The sequence below is a fragment of the Orcinus orca genome, chromosome 10 (assembly GCF_937001465.1).
Source record: "Orcinus orca chromosome 10, mOrcOrc1.1, whole genome shotgun sequence".
Classification (NCBI taxonomy): Eukaryota; Metazoa; Chordata; class Mammalia; order Artiodactyla; family Delphinidae; genus Orcinus; species Orcinus orca.
In genome coordinates this window covers 33262505-33289969 of record NC_064568.1, presented here as the reverse complement: position 1 = coordinate 33289969, position 27465 = coordinate 33262505, and the positions used below count along the sequence as shown (strand labels likewise).

General features: G+C 42.4%; 1 protein-coding gene across 5 annotated transcripts in view; it reads right to left on the bottom strand.

Annotated features, from left to right (window-relative positions):
- The window catches only part of ERC2 (ELKS/RAB6-interacting/CAST family member 2), a 962057-nt gene that overhangs the window by 210719 nt on the left and 723873 nt on the right, over positions 1-27465 (bottom strand). For all 5 annotated transcript variants that reach the window (XR_004482334.2, XR_007479446.1, XR_004482336.2 and 2 more), the window contains one exon: positions 24474-24621. Coding sequence is in view for 1 of the 5 variants with exons in the window: in XM_049715281.1 (XP_049571238.1) it covers positions 24474-24621 (148 nt within the window). In the remaining 4 variants the exon portion in view is untranslated. The remainder of the gene's footprint in view (positions 1-24473; positions 24622-27465) is intronic.

Below are 27465 nucleotides of genomic sequence, written 5' to 3'. Positions count from 1 at the left end.
CACTTGGGTAAAACAACTGGAGAAAATGTAAACATGCTCATTAGTACTTTTCCAATCAGTTGAAAAACAAATGGGAAGAGAGAAATGGCAGTGGAGTGTCCCAAATACCAAATCTATGAAACATTCCCTCCGGCGTTTATCTTCTCGTTGGGTTGCTTGCTGTGCTGTCCTCCCTCCGTTTGGATTTCAGTACCCTTACTAGCTTTATATGGGATACTCTGAATTTGCCCTAACTAGGACCAATTTAGTTCTACATGGAAGGAGAGTCTGAGTCACATGTTCCACTCTGGATAGGTCTCCACAGACCCTCCCAGAGACACACAAACAACACAGGCATCTCATTCGCAGGTCCCCTCACATGCTTCTCCAGGCTGATATTCCCCCAGCACACAAGAATGAAAACTCATTTAAAACCATCACCTCTTCTCCTATGAAATCTTACCCCCAAAGAAGAGGCAAAGTGGAACTTCTGGGTTTTTGGATCTGAAAGCAAGCCAGTTTCCAGAAAGGATGATATTACGTTCTAATTTCATCTGGAAATGCCTAGGGTGTTGACTCATGTTGTCTTTTGGTGTGTGTGTGTGTGTGTGTGTGTGTGTGTGTGTGTGTGTGTCTCCCAACACATCAAATTAATTCATCAAAATATATTTTGACAGACTCTAGGTGCATCCACCTCACTACAAACAACTCAATTTCGTTTCTTTTTATGACTAATATTCCATTGTGTATATGTGCCACATCTCTATCCATTCATCTGTCGATGGACATTTAGGTTAGAGTCTGTCATACAGAGTGAAGTAAGTCAGAAAGAGAAAAACAAATACCGTATGCTAACGCATATATATGGAATCTAAAAAAAAAAAAAAAATGGTACTGCTGAACCTAGTGGCAGGGCAGGAGTAAACATGTAGATGTAGAGAATGGACTTGAGGACACGGGGGGAGGGGAGGGGGAAGCTGGGGCGAAGTATATATCGACATATATACACTACCGAATATAAAATAGCTAGTGGGAAGCAGCCGCATAGCACAGGGAGATCAGCTCGGTGCTTTGCGACCACCTAGAGGGGTGAGATAGGGAGGGTGGGAGGGAGGCTCAAGAGGGAGGGGATATGGGGATATATGTATACATATAGCTGATTCACTTTGTTATACAGCAGAAACTAACACAGTATTGTGAAGCAATTATACTCCAATAAAAATCTATTAAAAAAAAAGAATACATTTTGAAAATCAATTTCTCTTAGTTATCTGTTTAAGGTTGACTCCAAAAAGCCTGGTCTTCCATGACCCTGGAGTTGAAATAGCATAACTACAAAAAAATCCAAAAGTATTTAAACTTGAATCTAAACAAAAACAGATATTAAAGTACTACGTAACTAAAGTTTCTTCAAAGCGCTAGGTGGACGTGGGTAACTGGAAAGTTGAGATTTCAGCCGCTGTTTCAAATCTCTCTCCTACAAATGAGGACTTGCCAGAATAATCCAGATTCATGTAAAGTCAGGCTAGACCACACCTTAAATCAGTGACTCCAAGTTCACTATTTTACAGAAGGGGAGAATGAGGCTCCAGGAGGTTGAACATTAGACAATCACAAACCCAGGAGAAAGCCCCAGAACACTTGACTGCGGACCCCAGGCCCTTCCCCTGCCCCTGGCTGCCTTCCCATTTGATTTGCACGTGTAGACAAGTCCACCGTGCCCATGACCAGGAATACCACAGGCCCATCTCGTGTCTTTCATTTTGCATTCCGAAGTACTATGGTATTAATTTCCATTCTTGCAGTCTGAACAGCATCAAACACCTAATCACTTTGGTCTCAATGCCTACAGATAGGTTAAGGAATTTTCCATCTTCTTTGAAATATGAGCCTTAGTTTTCCAGCAGAACGACTGATTTAGCTTTCTAATTTCTTCTTTTTCTATAACATCTATACTTTTCTATTATAGGAATCAAACATGCTAGATATGAACAATTAAATAGTATAAAAGTTTATTTTTTAAAATTCCGCCTTCTCCTACCCCAATATCCACTCCCACTTCTAAGGATTTTTGCCAGTCTTTCCAGAACATTTTTGCGCATAATGCAAGCAAGGAAATGTGCACAGCCTTTAAAAATAAAATGTCCAAGATGTCTTGGCCATCTTTCCATGTCAAGATCATGTAGAAATACCTCATTTTTAATGGTTACGTATGATTCCATTCTATGCGGTCCTCTATCAATGCACTAAAACAGCGGGCAGAAATCTTTGTTTATTTTGCTCAAAGATTTATCCCAAGCACCTAAAACACTGCCGGGCACATAGTCAGCACCAGTGAATATTAGTTGAATGAGCGATGAACGTTTGGGTCATTTCCAGTTTTTCATTATTCCAACAATGCCTCAAAGAATACTCTTCCAAAAGAACAGCTTTGCCTGTCCTCATGCGCTTGTTCTCAACAAGGATGGATGCTGAAACGTGTAACAGTTGTTTCTATGATGTACTAGGAAAAGAGAGATTCAGTAGCGATCCCTAGAATAAAGTATACACATTTTAAACTCTGAGAGATATTATCAAATTTCCCTTCAAAAATGTTGGTCAACTTCCAGTCTGCACCTCTTTGCCTGCACTGTGCCAACACAGAATCTCTTCAAACCCTTTAATCTTCAAAAGTCTAATCCATGAAGAACTGTATCTCATTCATATTTCCCTAATTATAATTTGAGGCTGAGCATCTTTTCATTAATTTATTGGCCATTTCTATTTCACTATCAGAGGAGCCTCCTTTTCACGTCCTTTTGTCCTCTTTTTGGGGGGTTTGTTGGGGACATTTTCTTATTGGTTGTGAGAATAATTGTATACATAAGGAAAATCTGTGGGAGCTGCTTTCAGGAAGGGAAGAGCCTAACTACAAAAGGGAAGAAAGTGTATAAGAACAGGCTATGGGAGGAGAAGGAAGTATGCACAGACAGAGGTGACTTGAGGGTACCTTGGAACCCAATCATTCAAACACATTACCATCTGACATGTTCACTTAATTAAGCAGGAGAGAAAAGGGGGAAATATTAGCTAGTTGGTGTTTTGGAATGCAAAAAGAGTCAGTCCCCTTCCCTTTGTGCCACAGCTCTACAAGCTGGTGGTTACTGGTGGACCGTTAGCAGGAGTCCTAGCGTTAGCAGCCAATATGGTCCTTTACTCCTCTGCGAAAGACTTTGGGTTTCTTCAAAGTCTAGGCCATCCGTGGGAGAGTGTTGGGTATGTTAATGCCATTCATCATGCATGTGTTGCTGGAAAGAATTAATATAATCCTCTTTCCTCAAACAGGAATTCCCTGCATAGCAGCCCTGGTGGATGCGTTACCATTAGAGATGGGAAACTGAGTACCTAATGACACAATTTATTAAATGGCTTAAATGGGATGTTCCTCCTCCTCCGTACATATTTTGAGCTTTTTGGTTGCAGTTTTCTAATTCTGCCTTTTGGAGGGGACCCAGGTCTTTAGACATTTAAATACAGCTATGCCCTGGATCTCTAGCTTATGTAGCCTAACCATTCTTTGCCCTCTCAACCAGTCATCCTCCACTTCTTTTAGTCCCCTCTCTGTACCCTAACATACATGGGGTTATTACAGTGTGACAGGGCTCCTCTTAGAGAATAATTCCCTGAACAGAGTCTGAATCCAAGTCTTCACATGTGTCCTTACCTGTGCTAAACACTATTTTAAAACAATCAATACATTCTTACATTTCATTGATTTCTTAGCATCTGCTGTACAATGATGACTAATATTCAAATCTGCAATTGATTAAACTCATATCCTGGTGGCAGTTTCCCTTCCATTCACACACACACACACACACACACACACACACACACACACACCCCTGAATTTTAATTCTAAATATAAACTTCATTGTTTTCATTACTGAATATTTGCTTTACATTTATCTTAACTAAACTTGCTAAGATATTTGTCAATTCTAATCTTGTCTTCCACTGTTTTAGCTAAGCTTCCCAGCTTTGAGGCATCACGCTTTCAAAAAGTGTATTATCAAAGGCTGTATACGATGGTGACAGTTGGGCACCTCTGGCAACCTCCCTGCTGACATGACAGGATTCCCTAACCAACCTGCCTAGGGTTGAGTTGTTTAATCATCTGGTAAAAAGTACACACACACACACACACACACACACACACACACACACACAAGTTGGTGTTGAATGCTTAGCTGAAATCCTGCCTTTGTATTAACCTTCCAAAAAACAGTGTGAGTTTGGCAATACCTAATCTTAGTGAACAAATAAAGATTAGAGATTATCAATTTTATTCCAAGTTTCATAAACCACTGACTGAATAACTTGTTCTGGAATCTGGGTGTGGATCAATATCAAACCTACAGTACTTCGTAAACACATTTTTCTTTTCAGCACTTAGTGGTAATGCTCAGGAGGTGGGTACAATTTAGAAAAGCTTAAGAAAAGGGAAAGTTAATTTCCCTCCTTTAGGCACTTTCATACACTGTTGGCAGGATCGTAAATTGGTATAAACTTTTTCAAGGACAACTTGGCACTATCTATGAAAATTCCAAATAGGCACAGGCTGGGGTCTAAAAGTCTCCTGAAAAGCAAGTTGGACGGATACACAGGAATGAAAAGGATACAAGGATATTCACTGGATGTTGATCACAGGAGCAATTAATGAGAAGTAAACAAAATACCCATAACATCAAATTACTGAATATTCATTACTCATATAGTAGAATCTTCAGAAGCCATTCAAGAGTGACGTATATTTATATTCATCAGAAGGAAAGAGTATCACAAAATATAGTTGAATGGACGGTGAAGCAGGTGGGAAAACAACATGTTCATATAGGTATGTGTGTATATGGATACACACATACATACTTGCATATGTGAGAAAAGTCCAGAAAGATGAGCACAAAATACTGACGGTTATTGTTAGGTGCTTCAATTTCAGGGAGTTGACTTCCTCCTTTCTTTCTTTCTATATTATTTGAATGTTTAATAAATGACAGGAAATAATAAATGAAAGAATAAAAACTTTTCTGCGCTCCATATACAAAATTGCTGATATATAAGTTGTTTCTCAGATTAGGGGGGAATGGTATCAAAATAATTTTAGTTTAGGGGAAGAGATTCCTGAGACTGACCTTGGAGAACTTAGACTTCTGCTGTCTTCTATTTTGGTGAACTTCAAAAAACAGAACAGGCCACAGCTCCCCTCCTTTCAGCCTGGTCCTTTAAAATTCTGATTACTCTTAACCAATCTCTCTCTAGTCTAGCAAACTAGCACAGTAAACTTCCTCCAGGAGAGACAATGAACAAACCTGCCCCCTATCAAATACTAAAGAATGCATGTCCTTCACAGTTGGAATGAATGTCCGGGCTGTAGCTACACAATACCGTTGGATGGAAAAGGAAGGGTTCCCAAGGTCAGGCTCAGGACCAATGCACTAGTGCCAAATTCAAATCCTCCCCCAAGAGCCCTAGGGCCCTCATCTGGATCAAGTCAGTGTCCATCTGAGTTTTGCATCATGGGCCAAAGATTGGGAGTATCTCTTTGCTGGGTCTTTTCAAGATGAGAGAGTTAACAGTAGATCTCTGAGTTTAGGAAATATCTTGTAATAACACGGCATTGCAGTAATGTATAGGCTAAACTCATGCAAAAAATATTTGTCTCATTCCCACACACTGAACTTGATAATTACATAGGAGCTGGATATTAAGGACCCAGACATAAAGGAGTGGGTTAAAAAGCATAATTAAGGCTCAGAAATAGCACGTGCCTGAGGACATTTCCGACCAGGTCCCACTCAATCAACAACAACAAAAAACAGCACCCAAAATCAAATGGTAGGCACTCTCTCTAGCTCCGCCCCCACCCCGCCCCTTTCTCTCTCTTTCCCCCTTATTTTGGGAAATAAACCATGAAAAGAATCATGCACCATAATGATCATTTAGGAACAAACTTGAGATGGAAACTGGTAGCAAAATAAGGTCCTTAGTTCTGGAATTTTAAGGTTAAAGGCCCAAGGATCTCCTCTCAGGTCCTGAAACATTATAGGACACTATTTGACATCTGTGCTTCCGAGAAAAGACCGAAAATGTCCATGTCTCATGGGCTGTTTAACTGTAGGAAGCTATTATTTTATCCTTAATATGGTGGGGGTGAGGATGCATTAATGAAAGACTCAAATCATTACTGGCCAACTACTCTTAAGCATGCAGAAAACAAGACCATGACCTGGGAGGTGCCCAAGCTTCATCAAATGCAGGGCAAGGTCTCATGGGCAGAAATGACCCAGCAATTGAATCTCAGAAGCCACTTTATCATTCATCAAAAATGCTGGTTTCAAACTTGCTTCACGTTGACAGTTTTCATATCTTACTCTCCCTGAAGAATACGGAGTAGTTCCCTATCATCTTGTTTGTCAGATAGAAACAGTTCAGCTGCCGGGCAAGGCCAACTTCCCTCTTTCCTCCTGAACAAGTGACCTCTTCCCAGCTTCCTCCACAGAAACTCTCCACAAGGATGCTCTATTTCTAATCCGAGGTCCACACCCATTCATCTCTACCCTGGTGCTTCCCTTGTCAGGAGCGACTCCTCCCTACAAAACCAGGTCACAGCCAGGCTCAAATGTACCCTGTTAAGACAATTTCCACAACTGGAAGTATCCTGGAGAATAAAGAAAAGTAGAAGTAGAGTCAGAAGGCCTGGATTAAATGGTCAAAGTTAAGTCACTTAATAGCTGTTTAACTACCAGCAAGTTACTCAACCTCTCTGATTCTGTGCAAATGGCATCGTCAGCCTAGGCTGCTAGATATCAAGAGAGGTGCTCTAGGTACCTGAGTTCAGTCTGTGGCTTCTAATTCCTTTTTATAGCCCTAGAATGTCTGGAACAAGGCTCAGATTCTCTTTGTGCTGAGTAAACTCTGTTGATCAACTGTCTCTCTTACCCGTTGTCACTGTGTGCCCTGTGCTGACAGGCTTATTTCCACTCCCACCCTCACTCCTGTTACATGGTCCTGTATCAGCCACCAGTTCCACCTCTTCTGGTTACAATTGCAGCCAAAGGCCAGCCCAAACCCTGCCATTCACTTTACGTTTACAGTAGCTGAATTTGCAAGGATATCTATAAAGAGAGAGTGAGCATTTGGTGACCCAAGGATTCCCACCTTCAGGGGCGTAAGGGTTGCTGGTCTCCTTTAGTACCTCAATGCCTCCCAAGTGCTGGTCTGTCAGTGGGATCCATCAGCTTTTAGTGTCCTTCCTCTGAAATTCTGAGGGTGTAGGTCATTGGGTTGGCCCTCCAGTTGGTATTTGGTGAAGGTGGGGAAGAATCTCAAATGTCCATGTCAAAAGAGAGCCAGGTTTAGGAACTGCTGCTGCAGTTAATGTAACTATTTTAAACTTTAAGACACACATAAATTCTTTTTGAGAATTATGCCTGAGACAGCCAGAAACATTACAGAGAACCAGAAATTCCTTTTATTTTCCACTCTAATTTGTGACCTTCCTTCTTTATCTATGAGACTATGGGGCACAGCATTAAGACTTGTGGAAGTTCCAAGCTGGGAATAACTTAGAAAAGGTCCAGTATTTTTCACTATTTGTTCTTGGTATGCTACTACTGAAGAATAATCAGGAAAGAATCCTTTCTTCCTCTTTCTCAAGTTTTCTCACTTCTTTAGGGATGCCTCTGTGAAGTTTTGGGAAGCTTATATGCCATAAAGATCCTGGCGTTGTTGAGTATAAAATCCAGCATGAGCATATTCTGACTCTGTCCCTGAATAAGTGTGTGGTTTTTGTTTGGTTTGTTCCAGAAGCTCTTTCTTTGATTTACGTTTCAGCAGTGTAAAGGATATGAGAAACACCTTAACTTCCTGGCAAATTTTTAGGAGAATACTGCTTTAAATGGAGAATGAGCCCTCTGCTTTCCCAGAACTTTTCTCTGCATTCTCTGACTTTGGGAACAAAATATAATACTTAAAAAACAAACAAATACAGGAATCAACAAAAAGCAATAGAATTTAGACCCAAGACTTTACTTCAGAGGGTTCAAGGTAAGGAGAGTAATTGCCTACAAATCAATCAACAGATGGAGCAAAGGAGGGGAAAAGATGTTGTGCTGTTTCCTTGATCCCTATCTGAATTCCCAGAGTTCCACAGAACATTCCAAAAGTAATTTGGCTTTTGTGCACAGTGTACAGGGACTAACATTTTTCAACAGAATTTCATAAGGAGATAGGATAATTTTGGATCCTGCTCTCAGCAGAAGCTGAAAACTGGGTGCTGCTAAGAGGACAGAAATGGTCTTTTTTACATGACCACTCTTCTGAAAAACCACCCCAGGGGTGGAAAATCGCCTGCCCTAACCACACTGAGAATCATGGTGGATTTGCCCAGGAGAATTCCTGCTCATAAAAATCTGCAAAACAGATCTGTTAGAACAAAACTGTAATTACAAACAGAGCAAGAATCTCACTTAAATAATTTTGCAGCTATAATGCCAACTGATTCAATAACCGCCAAACTTGATCAAACTCATCAGAATTGACAAGATTTGAGTCCCCTAAAGGTGATTACTGAGCATGTTTGACTGACCACCAAACTATGTGAGATGCTAAAAAAAAGAATAAAGAACAGGACGATAGATTTCAATCCAAGCGATTTAAAATATTCAACGATTTTCAGTATGACCCAGCAATCCCACTACTGGGCATATACCCTGAGAAAACCATGATTCAAAAAGACACAGGCACCCCAATATTCATTGCAGCACTATTTACAATAGCCAGGTCATGGAGGCAACCTAAATGCCCATCGACAGATGAACAGATAAAGAAGATGTGGTACATATATACAATGGAATATTACTCAGCCATAAAAGGGAACAAAATCGGGTCATTTGTAGAGATGTAGATGGACCTAGAGTCTGTCAAACAGAGTGAAGTAAATCAGAAACAGAAAAACAAATATTGTATACTAACACATATATGTGGAACAGGGCAGGAATAGAGACGCAGATGTAGAGAACAGATGGGTGGGCACAGTGGGGGAAGGGAAGTGTGGAATTAATTGGGAGATTAGGATTGACATATATACACTACCATGTGTAAAACAGATAGCTAGTGGGAACCTGCTGTATAGCACAGGAAGCTCAGCTTGGTGCTCTGTGATGACCTAGATGGGTGGGATGGGGGGTGGGTGGGAAGGAGGTCCAAGAGGGAGGGGATATATGTATACATATAGCTGATTCACTTCGTTGTACAACAGAAACTAACACAGCATTGTAAAGCAATTATACTCCAATTAAAAAAAAAACAACTGTTTGGCAGAAAAAAAGGGAGAACTTTTATCAAGTGTATTTTTTTACCAAATTCCAGAAATGGAAGTAAAGTGACAGTAGGTGCCCAAGGTCATGTATATGTGGGTGACCTAGTAAAGAAATATGAAATGCCTGACATCTAGCCAACACCTAGCTCCTTCCACTTTGGAGAAAGTAAGAACCAAGAGCGAAAGGATGCTCTGTGAATTCTTGTGGCCGTACCTGTATCCTCATAGATTATTTCCATGCTCAGTGGAGTTATTATTAAACTAAAGCATCACACATCACTCTAAAATTTTCCTCAGAGAGAAATTATAGCTTTCTACTTCCTCAGTTCTCTTGGTCTGGGTCAGAACATTAATATTTGTTGGACAGCATGTTTTTAAAGTGGGAAGATATTTCAAAAATCAAATATTCTGGTTTGTTTCAAAGAATATGTTCTCAGCTAAAGTCTGATGCTGTCTTCCTGTGGGGGTAAGCCACAGTTGGCCACAATTCACCAAAGTTTCCACCAGCTAACAATAAAAAATTATGTCCCCTTCTAAAGAAACAAGAGAAAAATTACACTAAAGTTGCATTTCCTTTCCAGTCTCCAAAGACAATCTGAACAACTGGCTCAACATGCCAAATTAAGCCATGAGAATTTATCCATATCTAATAAGGATTAGTAAATGTTACAACATTCAACACGGCCTTAACAAAATTTATACTCCACCTTCTAAGGCGCTGGGTTCAGCGTGGTCTTGTTCCAGCCCTGACGGAGGAGGATATGCAGCCTAGTCCTGCAGTGTCCTCTGAGAAATCCCAATCATGTGTACAACAAGCAGGAGGGCTTTTCGCGTGATTAAAGAAGGTTTCTTTATACAGAAATAGTACCTTTAGAACCAGAACGTGGTAACTGAGCTAACTACCTAGGGAAGATTCAGGTGTCTCTCCCCTCAAGCCCAAGATAATTTTTTTGGAAGCGGAAAACCTAGTGATGGAACCTGCTTTGCGTCTTGCCAAAGCTGGGTGTCCACCTGCAACTTGGAAAACTTTGGAAGCGTTTCTAAGTTACATATCTGGAGGGAGGAAGATTAAGACTTCTACACTTTGGGCTAGCCAGCTCTGACTGGGTCTGCTCCATTCCATTTCTCATCCATACTTGCCAGAAGTACAAAGAGGCAACTGGGACATTTGCTCATAGTATCTGCTATTAAGATAAATCGGCAACACTTAAGTGTCTTTGGTTCATAAAAAATAATCCCCCAGAGATGGCTCTTCCCCCTCCAAAATATCAGCCTTTTGTTTCCCTGCCTCACCAAGGATTGCATCACTAGAAAGCTCAGGAACACAGAGGCTCTCCCTGGAAGCCCGACCTCATCTCAAGAAGCCTCAGAAGACCCTGAGAAGACCCCCAGCAGACTTCCCAGGAGCCTGGACAAGCAAGACCGGGGCTGGGAGATCTGGATACTCTTTTCCTGGAAGGAAGATGTCTGAACCCACACTGAACTGGGTTCTTTCAAGGCAATGTCTGCACCTTCTGCACTATTTGTTTTTCTTTAAGGATAAATCACGGTCTGGCTCCCAGAAAAGCAGAAGACAGAGGCCTATTTATGAACATTGTCACTCAATTTCTTTCTTCTTTGGTCAAGGGAACAAGTCATGTGGAGTGGGTCTGTGTCAATGGACTGTCACCAGAGACTGTTTGGGACCATCACTCCTCAAAGCACAGTGCTACCCTGTGGGGAAAAAAAAACATAGCCTTGTCTTTGCACCTCAGAACTGAGATCAACATCCTGCACATTTGTGCAGCCCTCAGCGTTTTTAAAGACCTTTCCCCAGAGAAGATGCTTCATGATAATGCTTCTCTGTGAGTTAGACAGCAAACAACATACCCATTTCACAGGAAGGTAAGTTGACCTGCTCACCATCATACAACTAATAAGTGAAGATGAGTCGGGATTACACAAGCCAAATGAGCAAACTTCAGAGCCTCCCTTCTTCTCTGTCATCTTTGAAATCTAGAATTCTCAAACATTCCCTGGTGGGAAAGATGGCAACTGTGTTGCAATGGAAAACAAAGGGGTTGACTCTGTTACCCCTAAGGTAGATTCGCTCACTAACTCTGTGACTTGGTTTCTCCATTTGCAAACTGGAGACAATGATGGTATTACCTCATTGAGTTTTTGTGAGGATTGCAATAAAACAACAAAAGTACAATGCTGTGCCTAGAATATCATTTCTTTAAGAAATAATAGCTGTGTTAATATCTTACTGAATAATATATCTCCCCTACTCAACTGCAGGCTCCATCAAAGCAAATACTGTCACATTCCTGTGCATCCTCAAAGTCCTTGGTATAGAGCAAGCACTCAACGTACTATATATATGAATGTGCTGGAATAGTTTCTGACTATCAGAACTGTGAAGAGCTAAGAGGTCTGTTAGTTTAATCCCTTCACCTTACAGATGGGGAAGCTGAGCCTGTGAGAGAGAAGCAAAACGAGCTGCCCAAGGTTCTCAGTGTGTTGGGGGTCAGAGCTGGGCTAAAACTCTGACCCCCAGGTTCATTCCCAGATCCTGCACCTTCTATTACCTGCCAGGGCTTTCCTGGCAGCCCACCTGGTGAGATGGGCTCCCTTGTTTTGTTTACAGATCAAAGATTTAACATCATACTTTCTGGATGGCTGCTGAGTCAGACATCTTAGAGAGTATCTGGCCCCCAAACCCGAGAAGACTGACAACAGAAACTCTGCCTGACCTTGTGACCCACACACCTGCTTCCTACCCTAGCACCCAAAGGGGCTTTGGCACACCCACGGTAGCCCAAAGCAGTAGGGTTTCTGGTTGGCTTCTGAGCTGTGTTTGTAATTCTAGGAGCGCTGAGCCATGAGAGAGAGGAAATAAACCAGCCTCGAGATGATTGGTTAATCGGAGGTTTCTGGGGCATAAGAACCAGCCTGGACTGAGACCTTCTGAGTCACCACTGTTGTTCAGTCAGTTGTCACTGTTTTCTGAAATGGACCGCCTCTCTGTCCAATCTGAACTTGTAAACTCCTTGCACAATTCCACTGCGCAAAGATCATCTGAGTAAAGATTTCCTGGCTGTGCCCAATGGGCATTTCCAAATGGCCATATCAGGGCAAAGATAAGAGAATGGGGTTTTGGTTGTGTGCTGATTTTTTTAAAAATTTATCTCATCTAAACACTGGTGCTGTGGGGTTCTGGCTCCCCCACCTTGTCAACTCAGCAACTGCACTTGGGATCTGACCTCAGAAGAACAGATTCCAACTCTCCTGGCTGCAGTCTGTCCCCACGGACCACTCCCTCCCCGCACAGTACTCCACATGGCCTACTCCCACCTCCCTGCAAGTCTTTGCTCACCTGTCCCTTTCTCAAGGAGGCATCCTGGGAATGCCCTATTCAAAATCACCCCCAGACACCTCACAGAACATCATCTTCATTTTTCTTCATAGCCTTTATTGTCAATTAACATGCCATATATTTGATGTCTTTATTTTGTTTCTTATTTGTGTCCTCCACTAGAATACAAGTTCTCTCGGGGCAGGGATTTTTGTGTTTTGTTCCCTATGGTACCCCCAAGGTCCAGAACAGTATCAGGCATATAGTAGATGCTCAATAAAGATTTGCTGAATGAACTGCCCATTTTGTCCCATGACTACTCCCCTTAGAAGTCATAAAAATCTGCCTCTGCCTCTTGCTCTCTAAGTTTACCTACCATTTGTCCTAGAATAGCGACATTCTTTCCCAAATCTATGAGACTGGCATGTTATTAGAAACAAACTTAACACAAACAGTTGACATTTATGTAAAGATTTTAAAATGTCAACTACTTTGTAGAAGAGAGCTATTGCTTAATTCTCTAAAATCCTTAAAATACCCGTAACTCCAATATTTCAACTTTGGGGCATTAATCTTAAGGAAAATAACAGAAAAAAAGATTTATGTATCGAAATGTTCACCAAGTGAGATTATAAAAGTGAAAAACTAGAAACGATTGAAATCCCAACGATAGGAGAATGACAAAATTAATTATGGCAGTGATGGAAATCACAGAACCAAGATATATGTGTTTGAAGACTTTTAAGGACATCGGAAAATGCACACAATATCAAACATTTATAAAGCTAAAAAAGCTTTATTATGTAGTATGTCATGTCTTTGTTCAAATATGTATGTAGACAATGGAATGTAGGCAAGTATAAATCTTATACTTATTGTATCTTATACTTACACTTATACTTATTTCCGAGTGGCAGGATTATGGGTGATTTTAGTTTTTATTCACATTTTCTAAGTTTCTATAATGAGAATACATTATTTTTACAATAAAACATTTATTTATATGCTTTCAACTGTGAAAAGTATCATTTACATAATGAGGATGGCTACAAAATTAAGTCCTTATTACTTTTTAAGAAAATTTTTATTAGAGTATAGTTGCTTTACAGTGTTGTGTTAGTTTCTACTGTACAGCAAAGTGAATCAGCTATACACATACATATATCACCTCTTTTTTGGATTTCCTTCCCATTTAGGTCACCACAGAGCACTGAGTAGAGTTCCTTGTGCTATACAGTAGGTTCTCATTAGTTATCTATTTTGTACATAGTATCAATAGTGTATATAGTCCTTATTACTTTTTAATATAGTGCTACGTTGAAAAAAAACAGTAAACATGGGGGATTCTGGAACTTGTGCCTCTGCATGTGGTAGAGGATAACAAAAGAAAGTGGCACTTCCCAAAAGGAATATGGAGTTGAGTAAGAGTAAAGAGAAATGTTAAATTCTGAGTTTGATCATTGTGTTTCTGTAATCAGGAGAGAGGAGGGTGAAAAATCCTTTTCCTGTTAATTACTTGAAAAAGCCAAAAAAGAAGAAATTCTGAAGCCAGGAAAGGGTAAACTCAAGTCCGTACAACAATGCAGATCAATGACAAAATCAGCATGATTTAAACACAATTATTCAAGGTGTAGTATGAAGCAAAAAAGGGGCAGGGGAAGGACTTTTCTTTCATTTTGAAATTCAGCATCAGGAAGACACAAGGGCAGGAAGTCGAATCTTTTTTCAATTCAATTGAAATGATAAGGTGAAGACAACCTGAAAGGACTTTTAATTATATGATGAGAGGAAGGAAAGGAGGGAGAGAGAGAAAGAGACCAGGAGGAACCTGTTTTTGTATGTTAAATGATGAAGAAGAAACTGGAAAACTAAAGGAAAAAGGCTTTCAAGCAGATATCCTGAGAATGAAACACAAAGGCTCCAAGAGGCAAATGTCAACATTTCATGCGGGAAAGCAGAAAATGCAACACACTTGATCAAGCCCGTAGCCCTTTCTCCCCTTGGCAGTGGGTGACGCCTGGTGATGCAGGAAGAGATAAATCGCCCTCCCCAGCCTGCACATGTGACCCCGGGGTCACGGCAGGAGCTGGCTGGGGCGGCTGGAGAGGCTGGGAGTGGTGCTCAGGGTCACAAAATAAAGCCTGCTTTTTATGCTCCTTTTTAACCCCAGGTCAGGGGGGCTATGACCCAAGAGGTATAGCACCAAGTTGGGGACATCTGTTGGGAAGACCATGAAAGAGTTTTGGAATGAGACCCCTCACTAGCCGTGGCATCTTTGCCTAATTCCTGGACCATAGTTTCCTCATCTCCAAAATGAGATTAATAACAACTGGTTTTCAGAGCTGCTATGAGAATTAAATGAGCTAATATATTTAAAATTTCTAGCCCAGTGCCGGGTATACATAAGAGCTCAAAAACTGTTAGCTGTTCCTACTCTAAAATGTGAGTAGAAAAACTATGATGAATAGCAAGAATACTGCACACATTACACCCACACTTGATTTCTCTTAAAGCAATGTCAGTCTAAGGTCCCCCCAAAATCTACACAGCATAACCGCTGGATCCCTCCCTCCCCAAAATACAATGGCTCCCTGGAGGCTGACATCTTGGAAACTCTCCCCCATATACACTATCTGAATGTTCTTGGAGGCAGTAATGAACAGGTTAAAGCTGAGGGGATTTCAAACATGTCTAATCCAATAAGAGGCTTGGTAAAACATGCGCTATCACTTAAAGAATAACTGTTTAAAAATAGAGCGCAGATGTGAAATTTGAATTAAAAAAAAGAGAAAGACAGCACGTGAGAGATCTTCTTGGCATTTGTATACTCTTCTCTGTTTTGGTCACCTTCAGCTAAGCCTGTTATTCTGATGTACTGTGCCAACGGCTAGATACTGCAGGGGGTGCTTCAAATGACTGAAACAAAGCTGGCAAATCACTCTAAAACTTACAAGTGAGACCTGTCTCCCCCTTTATGTATTTCTAAAAGTGGGGGGAATGAAGTGGTAAAGTTGGTCTTTTCAAGTTTTTCTACTTAAAAAGGTATACTCCAAAAGCAAAGAGCAAGTTTTTCTAAGAGTAGCAATACTTACACTAGGATCCTTGAAAACTTAAAGTATCATGGTTGGATAGTCATTTGTCACAAAAGATAGGCTACGGATTGTCAATTATAACATCCATAGGAATGCCTATTTCTGCAGGAAGTATTCCCTGCCCCCTCTAGCAAGCAAAGACCTTTGCACATTGGTAACACTTCTGCACCAAAAAGTAGCAGTTTGCTCTGTCATCTGTTTCATGAGCTAATATCTGCCTTATAGGTGGTAGAGATGATTAAAAAAAAACAACCCAAGGCTCAAGGACAAAATCAGTATCAACATCTCCTTCTATAGCCCAAGAGTGCCCCACACAGCACCACCAAAGGTGCTCCATGAATGTTTAGGGAAGGGAACTTAAATGGTTTAATTAATTAATTAATTAATTTATTAACTGGTTTTTAAAACATGGCTTCCTTCAAATGAGAGACTCAGAAAAGTGGTCCATCAGAGTCCGCCTGATGCTTTGGGAAGGTGGATTTCTAACAGGGATTTGAGAAACATATGGATTCACAGAGAAAACACTTTGCCTCCACAATCTTTGAGCGCTAGTTTGTGTTGTAACTGGCAAACCAAATGGATTCCCTGAGTATTGGGATTGAGGCACCAGTTGCCTAGAGTAAGAAATGTCTCCAGGCTAAGAGAGCAGAGTAGTATCCTGGCCAATCACTTGGACACTAAGAGTATACTGTTCTCAGTAACACCAAGGAGTTCAGGTTTTACCTCTGTGAGGATGCCCTGCCTTGGCCTGCCGAGGAGTGATCTAAGTATCTCTTTTTTAGAAAGGGGTTCTCTAGAACATACTGTAAAGACCCTTGGCACTGAAGTCAATGATAAATAGAGATGTGGCTAGATTCTACCAGTGGGTCATGAACAGCTTAACCCAAAGTGAGTCTACAGTGAAAACCAATGCATTTGCATTCCAGCAATTTGATCTGGGGCGAGTCTGTGATGCATTACAATGCTGGGATCAAATCAAGCTTTTCTGGCACTCATCCAACCATAACATGAGGCTATGGGAACCCTATTGCATGAAGTTCCTTCACTGCTGTTCAATTGTGCTCACCTCCTAAACCATAAAGGGTAATTAAAAGTCATCTGCATACCATGTAATGGAAGTGTAAATGGGGAGCACAACCAGGTGTGGCCCCAAGTACAGGGGGAAAGAAATGCCTGGTCAACCATCCCACTCAGGTGATTCCTGCTTTCCTTGACAGGATGGTTCTACCTCTGCTGAGATTCAATTTTGGCTAGAATCTCATCCTTACAACCAGCTCTCCTGAAAACTTCCCAGGGCAGAGTTTGCCTTCTCCCACTCTTGGCCATACCTGTTTGGCTAATTCTTAGACACAATCCTATGATGGTCTGGACACGATAGGGGAGGGGGAGACATACCCAAATCAGTTATACTGTGCAGACCTGGCATAGCCTCCAGAATGTTAACCTGGACATAGGACTTCTCTGCAAGCTCTGGGGGAAAACACAAGAGAATCAGTGGACTAGTCTTAACGCCTTTCTGTTCCCAACTGACCAGTGGGTAACCAAAAGCAATGCCAGAACTGGTAGGAAGGGGAAAAGAAAACCAAGCACAATTTATCTCTGATCACAAAAGTATTCTAACTGGTTCTGAGAAATAAGCTGGTTCTAATTTCAACTAAACAATAGTGTCTGGCCCTCATTTTAAACAGGCATTTTCATCAAGGATGTACATTTCACTACTTCAGCACACAAGGGAGCATTTGGGAATAAGGCTTAGGGGGTAAGATTTAGTTTTAAGCTTCCTTCAAAACCCTTTAGCAGCAGGAAAATCCAATGATTTCAGAATTAATTATTTTGATGTCAGTCCTTTCTTCAAGGGTGGAGGAAAAGAGTTGGGGGGATTGGATCCAAGACACAGAAGAAGGAAAGATGGTAAATTTTAATAATATTTTTTAGAACTACCATCCCTAGAGAAAGAACAAGAAAATTTAAAAAACAAAACAAAACAAAAAAACCCTTAACTAATTCCCACTTGAGTCCCTCTCCCAATATTGCAAAAATCTAGAAGGAAGATTTTTTTTAAGAAGAGGTAGAATAAAAGTGTCAGGGGTGTGTGCTTGTGAAGAAATGGAATCGGGAAGAACACAAAAATTGGATAGACTTATATGTCTACTACCAAACTATGATTAATCCTTTATCTTCTTGTAAGCAACAAGTAACAGAAAGTTAATTTGTACTGCTCTCTTACCTTTATACAGCGCTCAGCCTAGAATCAACTCAGATGTCAACACCTGAAGAGAGTCATAAAGATTCTTTTGTTGTGAAGCATAGTTGGAATTTCTGAACTGATTTCACATCATCTTCTCTGGCTCTCTTGATAGGTGTTTAATGGGAGTTTAGGTATTTCTAGGCAAATTAATTTATAAGACGCTCAGACGTTTTCAGGAAAGAAACGGCGGGACTCCCTTTATAACTGCAAGTAATCTCTGCCACATCTGGAAACTCAGTGGCATTTAACTCAAGAAGAACCTCCAAAATTGGAAGGGATCTGAACTAGAATACGACACAGAGACTGGAAGGGAAGGTTCAAAATGGACACCACTGCAAATAATTCTAGTATATGGTAAAAGGCATCTCTGCAAAGTGTCTCGCAACGTGGCAAGAAAGAACATGGCGCCAATTCTGTGGTCATGATTCAGCAAGCAGGTCTCCATGTCTTCTACCAACTCCGGTAAGTTGGTGGTGGCTTCCTGGAATATTAGGCTCAGAAGAATTACGAGGCTAAGTCTTGTCTAATGTAATGACTGATCAAAGAAGTCTCTTCTTTTAACAAGCTGCCCTGGCAATTCACTCACTCATTTATGTATACAGTCAACTAATATTTGCTGAATGCCTACCATGTGCTAGCAATTGTGTTAGGCCTGGAGACAAATGGTCAGCAGAAAAAAAGTCATGAGGCCACATTCTCAGTCCTCATGGAGTTCATTTACTAGCAGGACAGATAGTTTCTATTCAAGTAATCACCAAAACAAATACAAAATTGCATCTGTTCCAGTGCAATTAAATGATGTACATGCGCTACAAGAGTGCCAAATTGGGGATTTGAACCAGTTGAGAAAGTCCCAGAGGCCTCCCTGAAATAGTGATATTGGACTGAGACTGAATTGAACCAGTAGGTGTTAACCAGGTGAGGAAAAGAGGGAAATGTGTTTCAGGCAAAGGGAATTGCATGTACAAGGCAGAGAGCACGCTGGCTTGAATTTGTCTTTATCCCACCAGCAAGGGAAGCCAGGGAAGATTTTTCGGCAGCGAGAGCCAGAGAGTGATGAGCATTTCATGATACATCTTTAGAAAAGATCATGCTTCTGCCCACTGGGGTTTGAGAACTTCTGGCCTGGCCTGGACTCTGGCTGCAGTTCTCCAAGGCATAGCCACCACCCTGAGCAGGCCAATGGCATGGAGGTGGTCACTACTGTCCACCTGCCTACCTCCTCATAGCAAGGAAACGGCAGGATTTGGACTCCAATGATATGTTGCTGAGACTGCCAGCAAGTCAGGGAGGGCATTTTGTCAAAGGGCCCTGTTCCTATTCTATTTGAAAATCTCAATAGCCATAACAAGCAAGTTCTGGCATTAGTTCTCTGTGGCTCCAATGGAGTGCCAGTGCTTTTTATTTTTTTTTAATTTTTATTTATTTATTTTTTAACATCTCTATTGGAGTATAATTGCTTTACAATGGTGTGTTAGTTGCTGCTGTATAACAAAGTGAATCAGCTATACATATATCCCCATATCTCCTCCCTCTTGCATCTCCCTCCCACCCACCAATGCTTTTTAAAAAAATGCAAGCTAAGCACTGGGACTCCTTCAAGGCCGGAGCCAGGGGATTTGGAGAGTGGGCTCAATTAGAGCAACCTTAAACAGGGCACTCTGAGTGGTACTGGAGGGAGTCCTCCCTGTCCTGACACTGCATGGTTGGTGTATTCTGCTTCCTAACTTTGGATAATTTCTGCTCCAGAATATACCACTCTTAGCAGATCCTGCACAGCCTACCCTAGCCCATTACTGCTGTGATGGTTCACCTTTTTATTCACTCCAGCCTCACTGCCCTCCCTGCTATTCCCAAACACACCGGCACTCTCTTGCCTTAGGGTTTTGCACGGGCTGTTCCCTCTGCCAGAACCTCCTTCCCCTAAATATCCACAGAGCTCACTCTCTCACCTCCTTCAAATTTTGCTCACGGCTTCTTCCCAGTGAGGCCCATCCTGTCTACCCTATTTTACAGTGTCATCAGCCCCTCAGTCCTACCCTGGCATGCCTGTTGTTGTTATGCTGGTCTATACTTTTCTTTTTTCTACCACATGACTTACTTATTATGTTTATGGTTTATTACCTTTCTCTCTACCCCCTCTAATTTAACAAGTAAGGTCCATGAGGAAGGGATTGTGGATACTGTGTGTAAAATATCTGTTGTGGATGAATCCCCAGCACCCGTCAGAGAGCCTGGCACATGGTAGGTATGCAGTATGTTGGGTAGTTGGGTGATTATGAGGACAAAATGAGATCACGTTTGTAAACCTATGTATATATAAAACACTCGGTATAGACCTGGCTTATGGAAGGCACGTAATCATTCACACAATAAATATTTATCAAGTGCCCATTATGTGCTTGGCAAAGTGCAATAGCTACGGGGATTGTTGAATGAGCTACTCGAGTTCAGTCGCTAGGAATGATGTGGGCAGAGAGACCTGTATGAGATGAGCTCAAAAGGCAGCCTGGGGCTTCCCTGGTGGCGCAGTGGTTGAGAGTCCGCCTGCTGATGCAGGGGACACGGGTTCGTGCCCCGGTCCGGGAAGATCCCACATGCCACGGAGCAGCTGGGCCCGTGAGCCATGGCCGCTGGGCCTGCACGTCCGGAGCCTGTGCTCCACAACGGGAGAGGCCACAACAGTGAGAGGCCTGCGTACCACAAAAAAACCAAAAAGGCAGCCTGAAGAGGGTAACACCTCTCATGAGCCCATCTGCCTCAAAATCTTTGCAGAACATTGTGCAGGTGAACACCCAGACCTATGACCTTCCCCTCCCATTAGCCTGGGTGCCTAAAAGAGCTCTGCTCTCCCAAATCAGACATGCAGGTGATGACCACTGAGGTCTGGGACTCACCCTTCTGGGGATGTCCTCCCTGATGGACGTCCATGTGGGCTGCATACACAAACCAAACAAACTTAATAAATGTTGGGGGCCTGTCCAGTGCAGGCTGGAAACTAGGGTCTAGAACTCCTAACATGTCTGCTCCCCACTCCCCAAGGGCTTGGGCTTTAGGGGTGGGGGGACCGGGAAGGCTTTAGTGCCAACAACTGTCTGCTCTTTCTCCCACAGTTCAACAGTATATTCTCAACGAGCTGCGACTCCAAGGCATGTGAAAGACAGCAAAGATGAAACTGAAATGAAAATCAAACTATCTCTGAGGGCTGGTGGCGATAAAGTCAGTTAGTAGCAGCAGTAGTAGTAGTAATAGCAGCTTACACATACATAGCACATTGGTGTGCCAGGCATGTGCAAATCACTTAGTATACATTACACCTCACAAACAACCCTTTGAATTAAGTTATTAGCCCAATTTACAGATGAGGAAACTGAGGCTCAGGGAGGTTCAGTATTTTGCTCGTGATCACTCAGCGAACAAGTGCCAGAAACAAAATTCAACCTAAGCAGTGCAACTCCAGATGGCATCTACGAAACCCATTTAAGGCTGTGTGGCAAGAAAGTCTGTTTAAGTATCATGGTGTGTCCAGCTATGAAGCCTGAGCAGGGCACCCAACCTCTCTGGACCTCTGGTTCCTTCTCTATGAGAGCATCAGCCCTTCTGCTTTGGTGGGAGTCGACGAGTTAATGTATGCAAAGCCCTTTGACCCATACCTGGCACATGCTGAGAGCTCAGAAGTATTAGTAGTTGTTGATGTGATCAAACATCCTAAGCTCAAGAGCTCTAGGCAGAACCTACTCTTTGTGAGTGGCTGGAGAACACTCTTAAATGGGTTTTTGGCATCTACTTCAGGTATACAAAGATAAGGGGCTCTCACAATTTCTGGAATACCCATCCGCTTGCAACTCTGAATTACTTTCTGAACATGGTGGGGTATGTGTGGACGCAGGTGGACTATACACAACCTGAGCTCTATCACTTACACGCTGTGTGTGTTGGGCTGGTTATTCCACACTCTGAGTCTCAGCTATGGCCCCTAAAAGAGGAGGTAATCTTGACACTCACACCACAGGGCTGCTGTGAGGACTGTGGGACAAAATCCCTCAGGGACACTGGATTCACATTCTGGGACAAAGTAAACCCTCAGTAAAAAAGGGCACGCTTTTATAAGCAAATTACTCATTCTCTTTAGAATCATTATCAATTACAACAAGGATACATAAATGCACATTCTTTCTTCCTCTGTGGCCAGCAGGGTGTGGGGAAGAATTTCAAACCTAAGTCATGGAAAGAAGCCCACCCTCCTCCTTTGCTGCCTCTTTTTCCACAACAGCCCTTCAGACCCTGCTTTAGCCCAGGCGGGAGACTAACTGTGCATGGCTGGGGTTTCCTAAATGTGCCCCATGATACCCAAAACCAAGCCTGTCGTGAATAATGAAGGCTTTGTACAGCTTCCCAGGAGCAAATTGAAGGGCTACACTCAATCCTTCCTGGAATCCAGGAGTGCATTTTCATGATGCTGAGAAAGAAAAAAAGCAGCCTTAAAAAAAAAAAAATTCCTTATTGGGAAGGGTAGAGGGAGATTTGGGGAGGAAAGTATCTAAGAGACAAAAAGAAAAATTTAATCCAATGTGCCTGACAGTAAGGCCTCTGGCATCTTGTCTTCACAGCAGTGCCAGGCTATTTCAGAAGAGCTGTCCCTGTAGGGTGGCCATCAAAACTAGAACCACTGGCAAATACAAAATAATCAAATTGCATTATAAATCAAGATATAGTGCTACCATCGATGGTTCCAGACTTTATGGCCACTGAATACTGGAAATCATCAAAAGAGGTGAAGGTCAAGATGTGATGTAGGTCTTATGCACCCCCATCCCCAGTGGTGGGGGAGAGTATCTCCTTAGCAGCTGACTGACCTGAGACCTTTGGATCATGTATGCATCGTAGCTGGACCCGTGGTACTTGGCCGTAATATCTGGGCTGTAGCCAGCATCACAAGTGCATGGTATATTCGAGCTCGGGGGCTGTTTCCTAGGTCTATAAACCTGTGGGAGAAAGCTACAATGGTTAGGTGCAAGAGGGGAGGGCACAGGGCGCACAGGGAAGGAATTAAGAGAAAGCAAAGAAGGAGCCCCGACTTGACTTTCTGTGGCCCAGTGGGTGGAGAAACCGGTGTAGAAGATGCACAGCCCCAAACAAAGAGGTCAGATGTAAGCGGCCCCCGACCCCTGGGGCCAGCACTAGCAAGGCATGCTGCTCTGCGGAATGACCCCGATGTCTGGCAGTGACTGGGACCTTCCCTCTGCAGGAGAGGGCACCCAGGCGTGGCAGTGCTTGCTCTCGTGCTCTCTCTCTTTTTTTCTCTCTCTCTCTCTCACACAGCAAGGCAGCCCCATGAGAATAAGACTCTGGTTCAGGGCCAAAGGATGGCTTTTCCTTCCTGAGGAGGGAAAAAGTTGTCCCAGTTGTGAGGGGAGAGAGCTTTTCCTTTCGGGCTTCCTTTCCATTTACCTTGCACACTATGCTCAGCCCAGATCTCCCCAGCAGGCAGAGAGCCAGTCCTGGGGGCTGAAATCAATATGGACGCACTCCACATGGTGCCATGTGGCATTCACAGGCGGCCCTAGCTAAGACGTGGCAGCCACCTTGTGAGACCACAGACCATTGAGCCATTATCTGCTGAGTGGGTTTCATAATGAAGCTAGAATCCAACTGAATATCTTTAACTATTGATTCCAAAAGCCCTCAAGTTAGATATGGAGGAGAAATAATGCCTGAAGATTTCGGGGATGACTTTGCAATATGCTCCAGGTAGATATATTTCCATTTAAGTCACTACTAGAAAACCCTCCAGAAAGCAAAGAACTTTCTGCACAAGTTAGGATTTTATCTCTTCTTCCTTTTCCCTCAGAAGAAGTATAGTGGCCTAGAGAGGAGGGAAAAACAGGTTAACGGGGTAAACAGGTAATAGAAAAATATTTGACTAAATAATGGCTGAGGAGGTCTCCAAGCATAGCGGGTGGGAAAGGGTCCTTGGCCGGAAAGTCCTGGGAAATAGGTGAAGAATCAAAGTTGGAAGAATGGTGAGAAAGAAATCGAAAGAACTGGATGACGGGAGTTACTGTTGGGCCCAGAAAGTGAGCAAGACAGAAGGTAACAAGTCCAATGGGAAAGAAGGTGCCCAGAATTTAATTAGTACTTTTTAGGATTTAGTCAGAAGTCATAGAAAGTCCACTGGAAGGAAGAGAGCTGAGAGCTATTTCTGGGGAGATGATGCTAATACAAAAGAAAGGAAAACAGCACTGGTTGCAAACCACACAAGCCCAGGCACATGCACAAAAACACAGAAAAGCAATAAAATATTGTTCCAGCGACAACTTGGGCCATTTCGCTCCTACCTGGTTTTAGCTGCGTGAGCCTGCAGGATGGATGGCAAAATGAAGAGTAGCTAAACCCAGAGAAAGCACCCCAAACCCCAAACCCAGCAAAACACACCATTCGTGCAAAAGGCCCCACCTGCTGCTTTAACTGATGCACAAGTCGATCTTTTTCCCGCTTGAGGGCCATCACTTCTTCCTGTGTCTTTTTCTTTTTGGAGGCAGACAGTTCCAGCAGGGCAATGTTTGCATCTTTTTCACTGATTGCCGCAAGCAGTGCTTCCTGTCTGGTAAAATAAAGATTATTGTGATGATTTTTATAAAGTGAAAAAAAATCAGCATTTATGGTTGAAATGAGCCATGAAGAGGACCTATGGATAGTGTTTAAGAAAAACTACCTCCTTGACTCTCAGAATGTACAAAGTAGTTTGGGTCAGAATCCCTGAGACCAACACACTGTGTCCTCTGAAGCACACATCTTTTGATGGTTTCACAGACACGGCTGCATATGAGAAATGGAGGGAGTCAATCTGCCCATTCCTTTCTAAGACATCACCCATTTATCCATCCAGTCATTCAACCATTCATCCATCTGTCAATCCTTCCATCCAGCTAGCCAGCCAGCCATCTGCCAGGTAAGGTTCTAGGTACCCCAAGACGACTCAGCAAAATTGGGCAGCAACTTCAATATCAAGTATTATTTTTATCATGCAAGGTTTTCTTTGGAAGAAAGGCATGCAGAGATATTTACTAGGGTCTCCTTTAAATTTTCAACAAAATTAGTAACTCTCCCACGCCATTCTACCAAAAACCACTCTCATTTCTCAGTCTTCCTTATCTCAGTAATTACTGCACCATCCACTAAGTAGCCCAGGCCGCCTAATTAGAAGTCATCCTTCATTCCCTTCCTATAAACTTCTCCCAACCACCAGTAACCACTGGTGTAGCTCTGGTAACCACTGGCCGCCCTGGTACAGAGACCAAAGTAGTCTTTAAAAACAATATAAATCCAGATTCCACCATTCGGTTGCATGACAAGTCCATTCCATCACCCATTAAACTTCAAATTCAGACCTTTTACTGACGCCTGCAACTCGTTACACCAACTGGCTCTGAGCACCTCCCTGAGGTCATCTTGTTCCTTTCCTCCCTCCTCAATCACTAGCCTCTAGCACATTTCGTTCCTGATCTCTTTTCTAGTCCCTGAAAATGTTACACTTGTTCTCACCTCATAAGCTTTGCTCTGCCATTCCCTCTGACTGGAATGCCTTTGCCACAAATGGCATGTCTCAGCTCAGAAAAGCCCTCTCTAGCCACTATCCCTAGCAGTGTCTTCCCAGCTTCTACCTTGTACCCAAGCCACTGGCCTGTCACGTTACACTGCTTTTTCATGGAACGCTTTACTATTTGAAAGGATCTTAAGATACTCTGTTTCTTTGTTTTCTAGACTTGACACTCCATGAATTGGAACCGCATCTGTCTTGTGCACCACCAATTCTCCAGCTTCTAGAAGAGCATTAAGCATAAAGCAGATGTCAAAAATGTTTCTTCAAACCTAGGGGCAAGATGGGAATAAAGATGCAGACCTACTAGAGAATGGACTTGAGGACACGAGGAGGGGGAAGGGTAAGCTGTGACGAGGTGAGAGGGTGGCATGGACATATATACACTACCAAACGTAAAATAGATAGCTAGTGGGAAGCAGCCGCGTAGCACAGGGAGATCAGCTCGGCGCTTTGTGATCACCTAGAGGGGTGGGAAAGGGAGAGTGGGAGAGAGGAGATATGGGGATATATGTATGTGTATAACTGATTCACTTTGTTATAAAGCAGAAACTAACACACCACTGTAAAGCAATTATAGTCCAATAAAGATGTTAAAAAAATGTTTCTTCAAGAAATAAGTAAGTTCCCTTTATACTTTCTAAAAACTGTGGAAGACACCACTGGATAACTCTTGCTCTCACTTAAAAAAATTACAATGCTTTGACTGCTGTTTAATCACTGATCATTGCTCACTCAGAAAAGTATTACAGTTTCTTGCTCCCATTTTACAGTGCAATTTTCTGTCAACATCTGTCACAAATTTTAACCTGGAATTTTCTGAGACCATTATTGACTAAGAAATGGCTCTCCTGCTATGTTTCATTTAGTCCTCCTTTCCTCTGAGGAGGACTTGTCTCAACCATTTGTGTCACTTCAGCAATATTCTAGATAATTTAGAAGACCCTAGAGACCCAGGAAAGCCTCCATATTGGGTACTTTCTTGCACACAAGTCCTAGGACTAAAACCTGGTCATGATGCTGTTTTGCCTTTCTTTAATCCCCACCACCAGACCAGGCCCTCTCCAGATGTCTGGACAAGATGGTCATTATTTGGATCTCAGATTTTTTTCCCTTTCCACTATAGGGATTTGTATGGACTTTTCTGGGTCCTGCTCATGCCAGGCAGTAGGAGCTTCTGTCTGAGGATCAGTCAGATGTGAGCAGCAGAAATGTCAGGAAATATCTCCACTTTCCAGAAGAAAACCAGTGCAGGCTGGACTACAAATAACAGCATTAATATTCAGCTTCACAGAGCCTGTCTTCCTCTGGAGAACATCTTGAGACAACAGACATGTTGGCCATTCCTGGCCACTGCATATACATAAGGCCAAGGTGAAGAGGCTGCATGGACTTCAAATCAGGGGGAACCCAAATGCCATCTACTCCAACTTAGCTACAACACACCCAAAGTCATTGCATTATTTTTTGCCACTCTGCCCCAAATAGAAATATCCAAGTTTTTAAAATGGAAACAACCGAAAAGACCATTATTTGGAAAATTGGAAGTTGATAGTACATTTTGCTATATCCCAACGATTCTCTCTTTACAGCTATATGCAGCCATTTAAAATGCTGATGAAAAAAAAGCAATGACATATGAAAAGATTTATGTTTGTTGAGAGACTCCATGAGTCTCATATTTCTGCACATTTTATGAGCAAAGGTATTATCTTCTATTCTCACAGTTTTCCAAGGGTGTTTGTAGAGTGAATAGCCTTGGGAGATAGATGTAGTGTCTCCCTTAGGATCAAAGGGTAAACATGCTTACTGCCATGTACAATAGTGTCTCCCTCCAGAGCAAAAGGC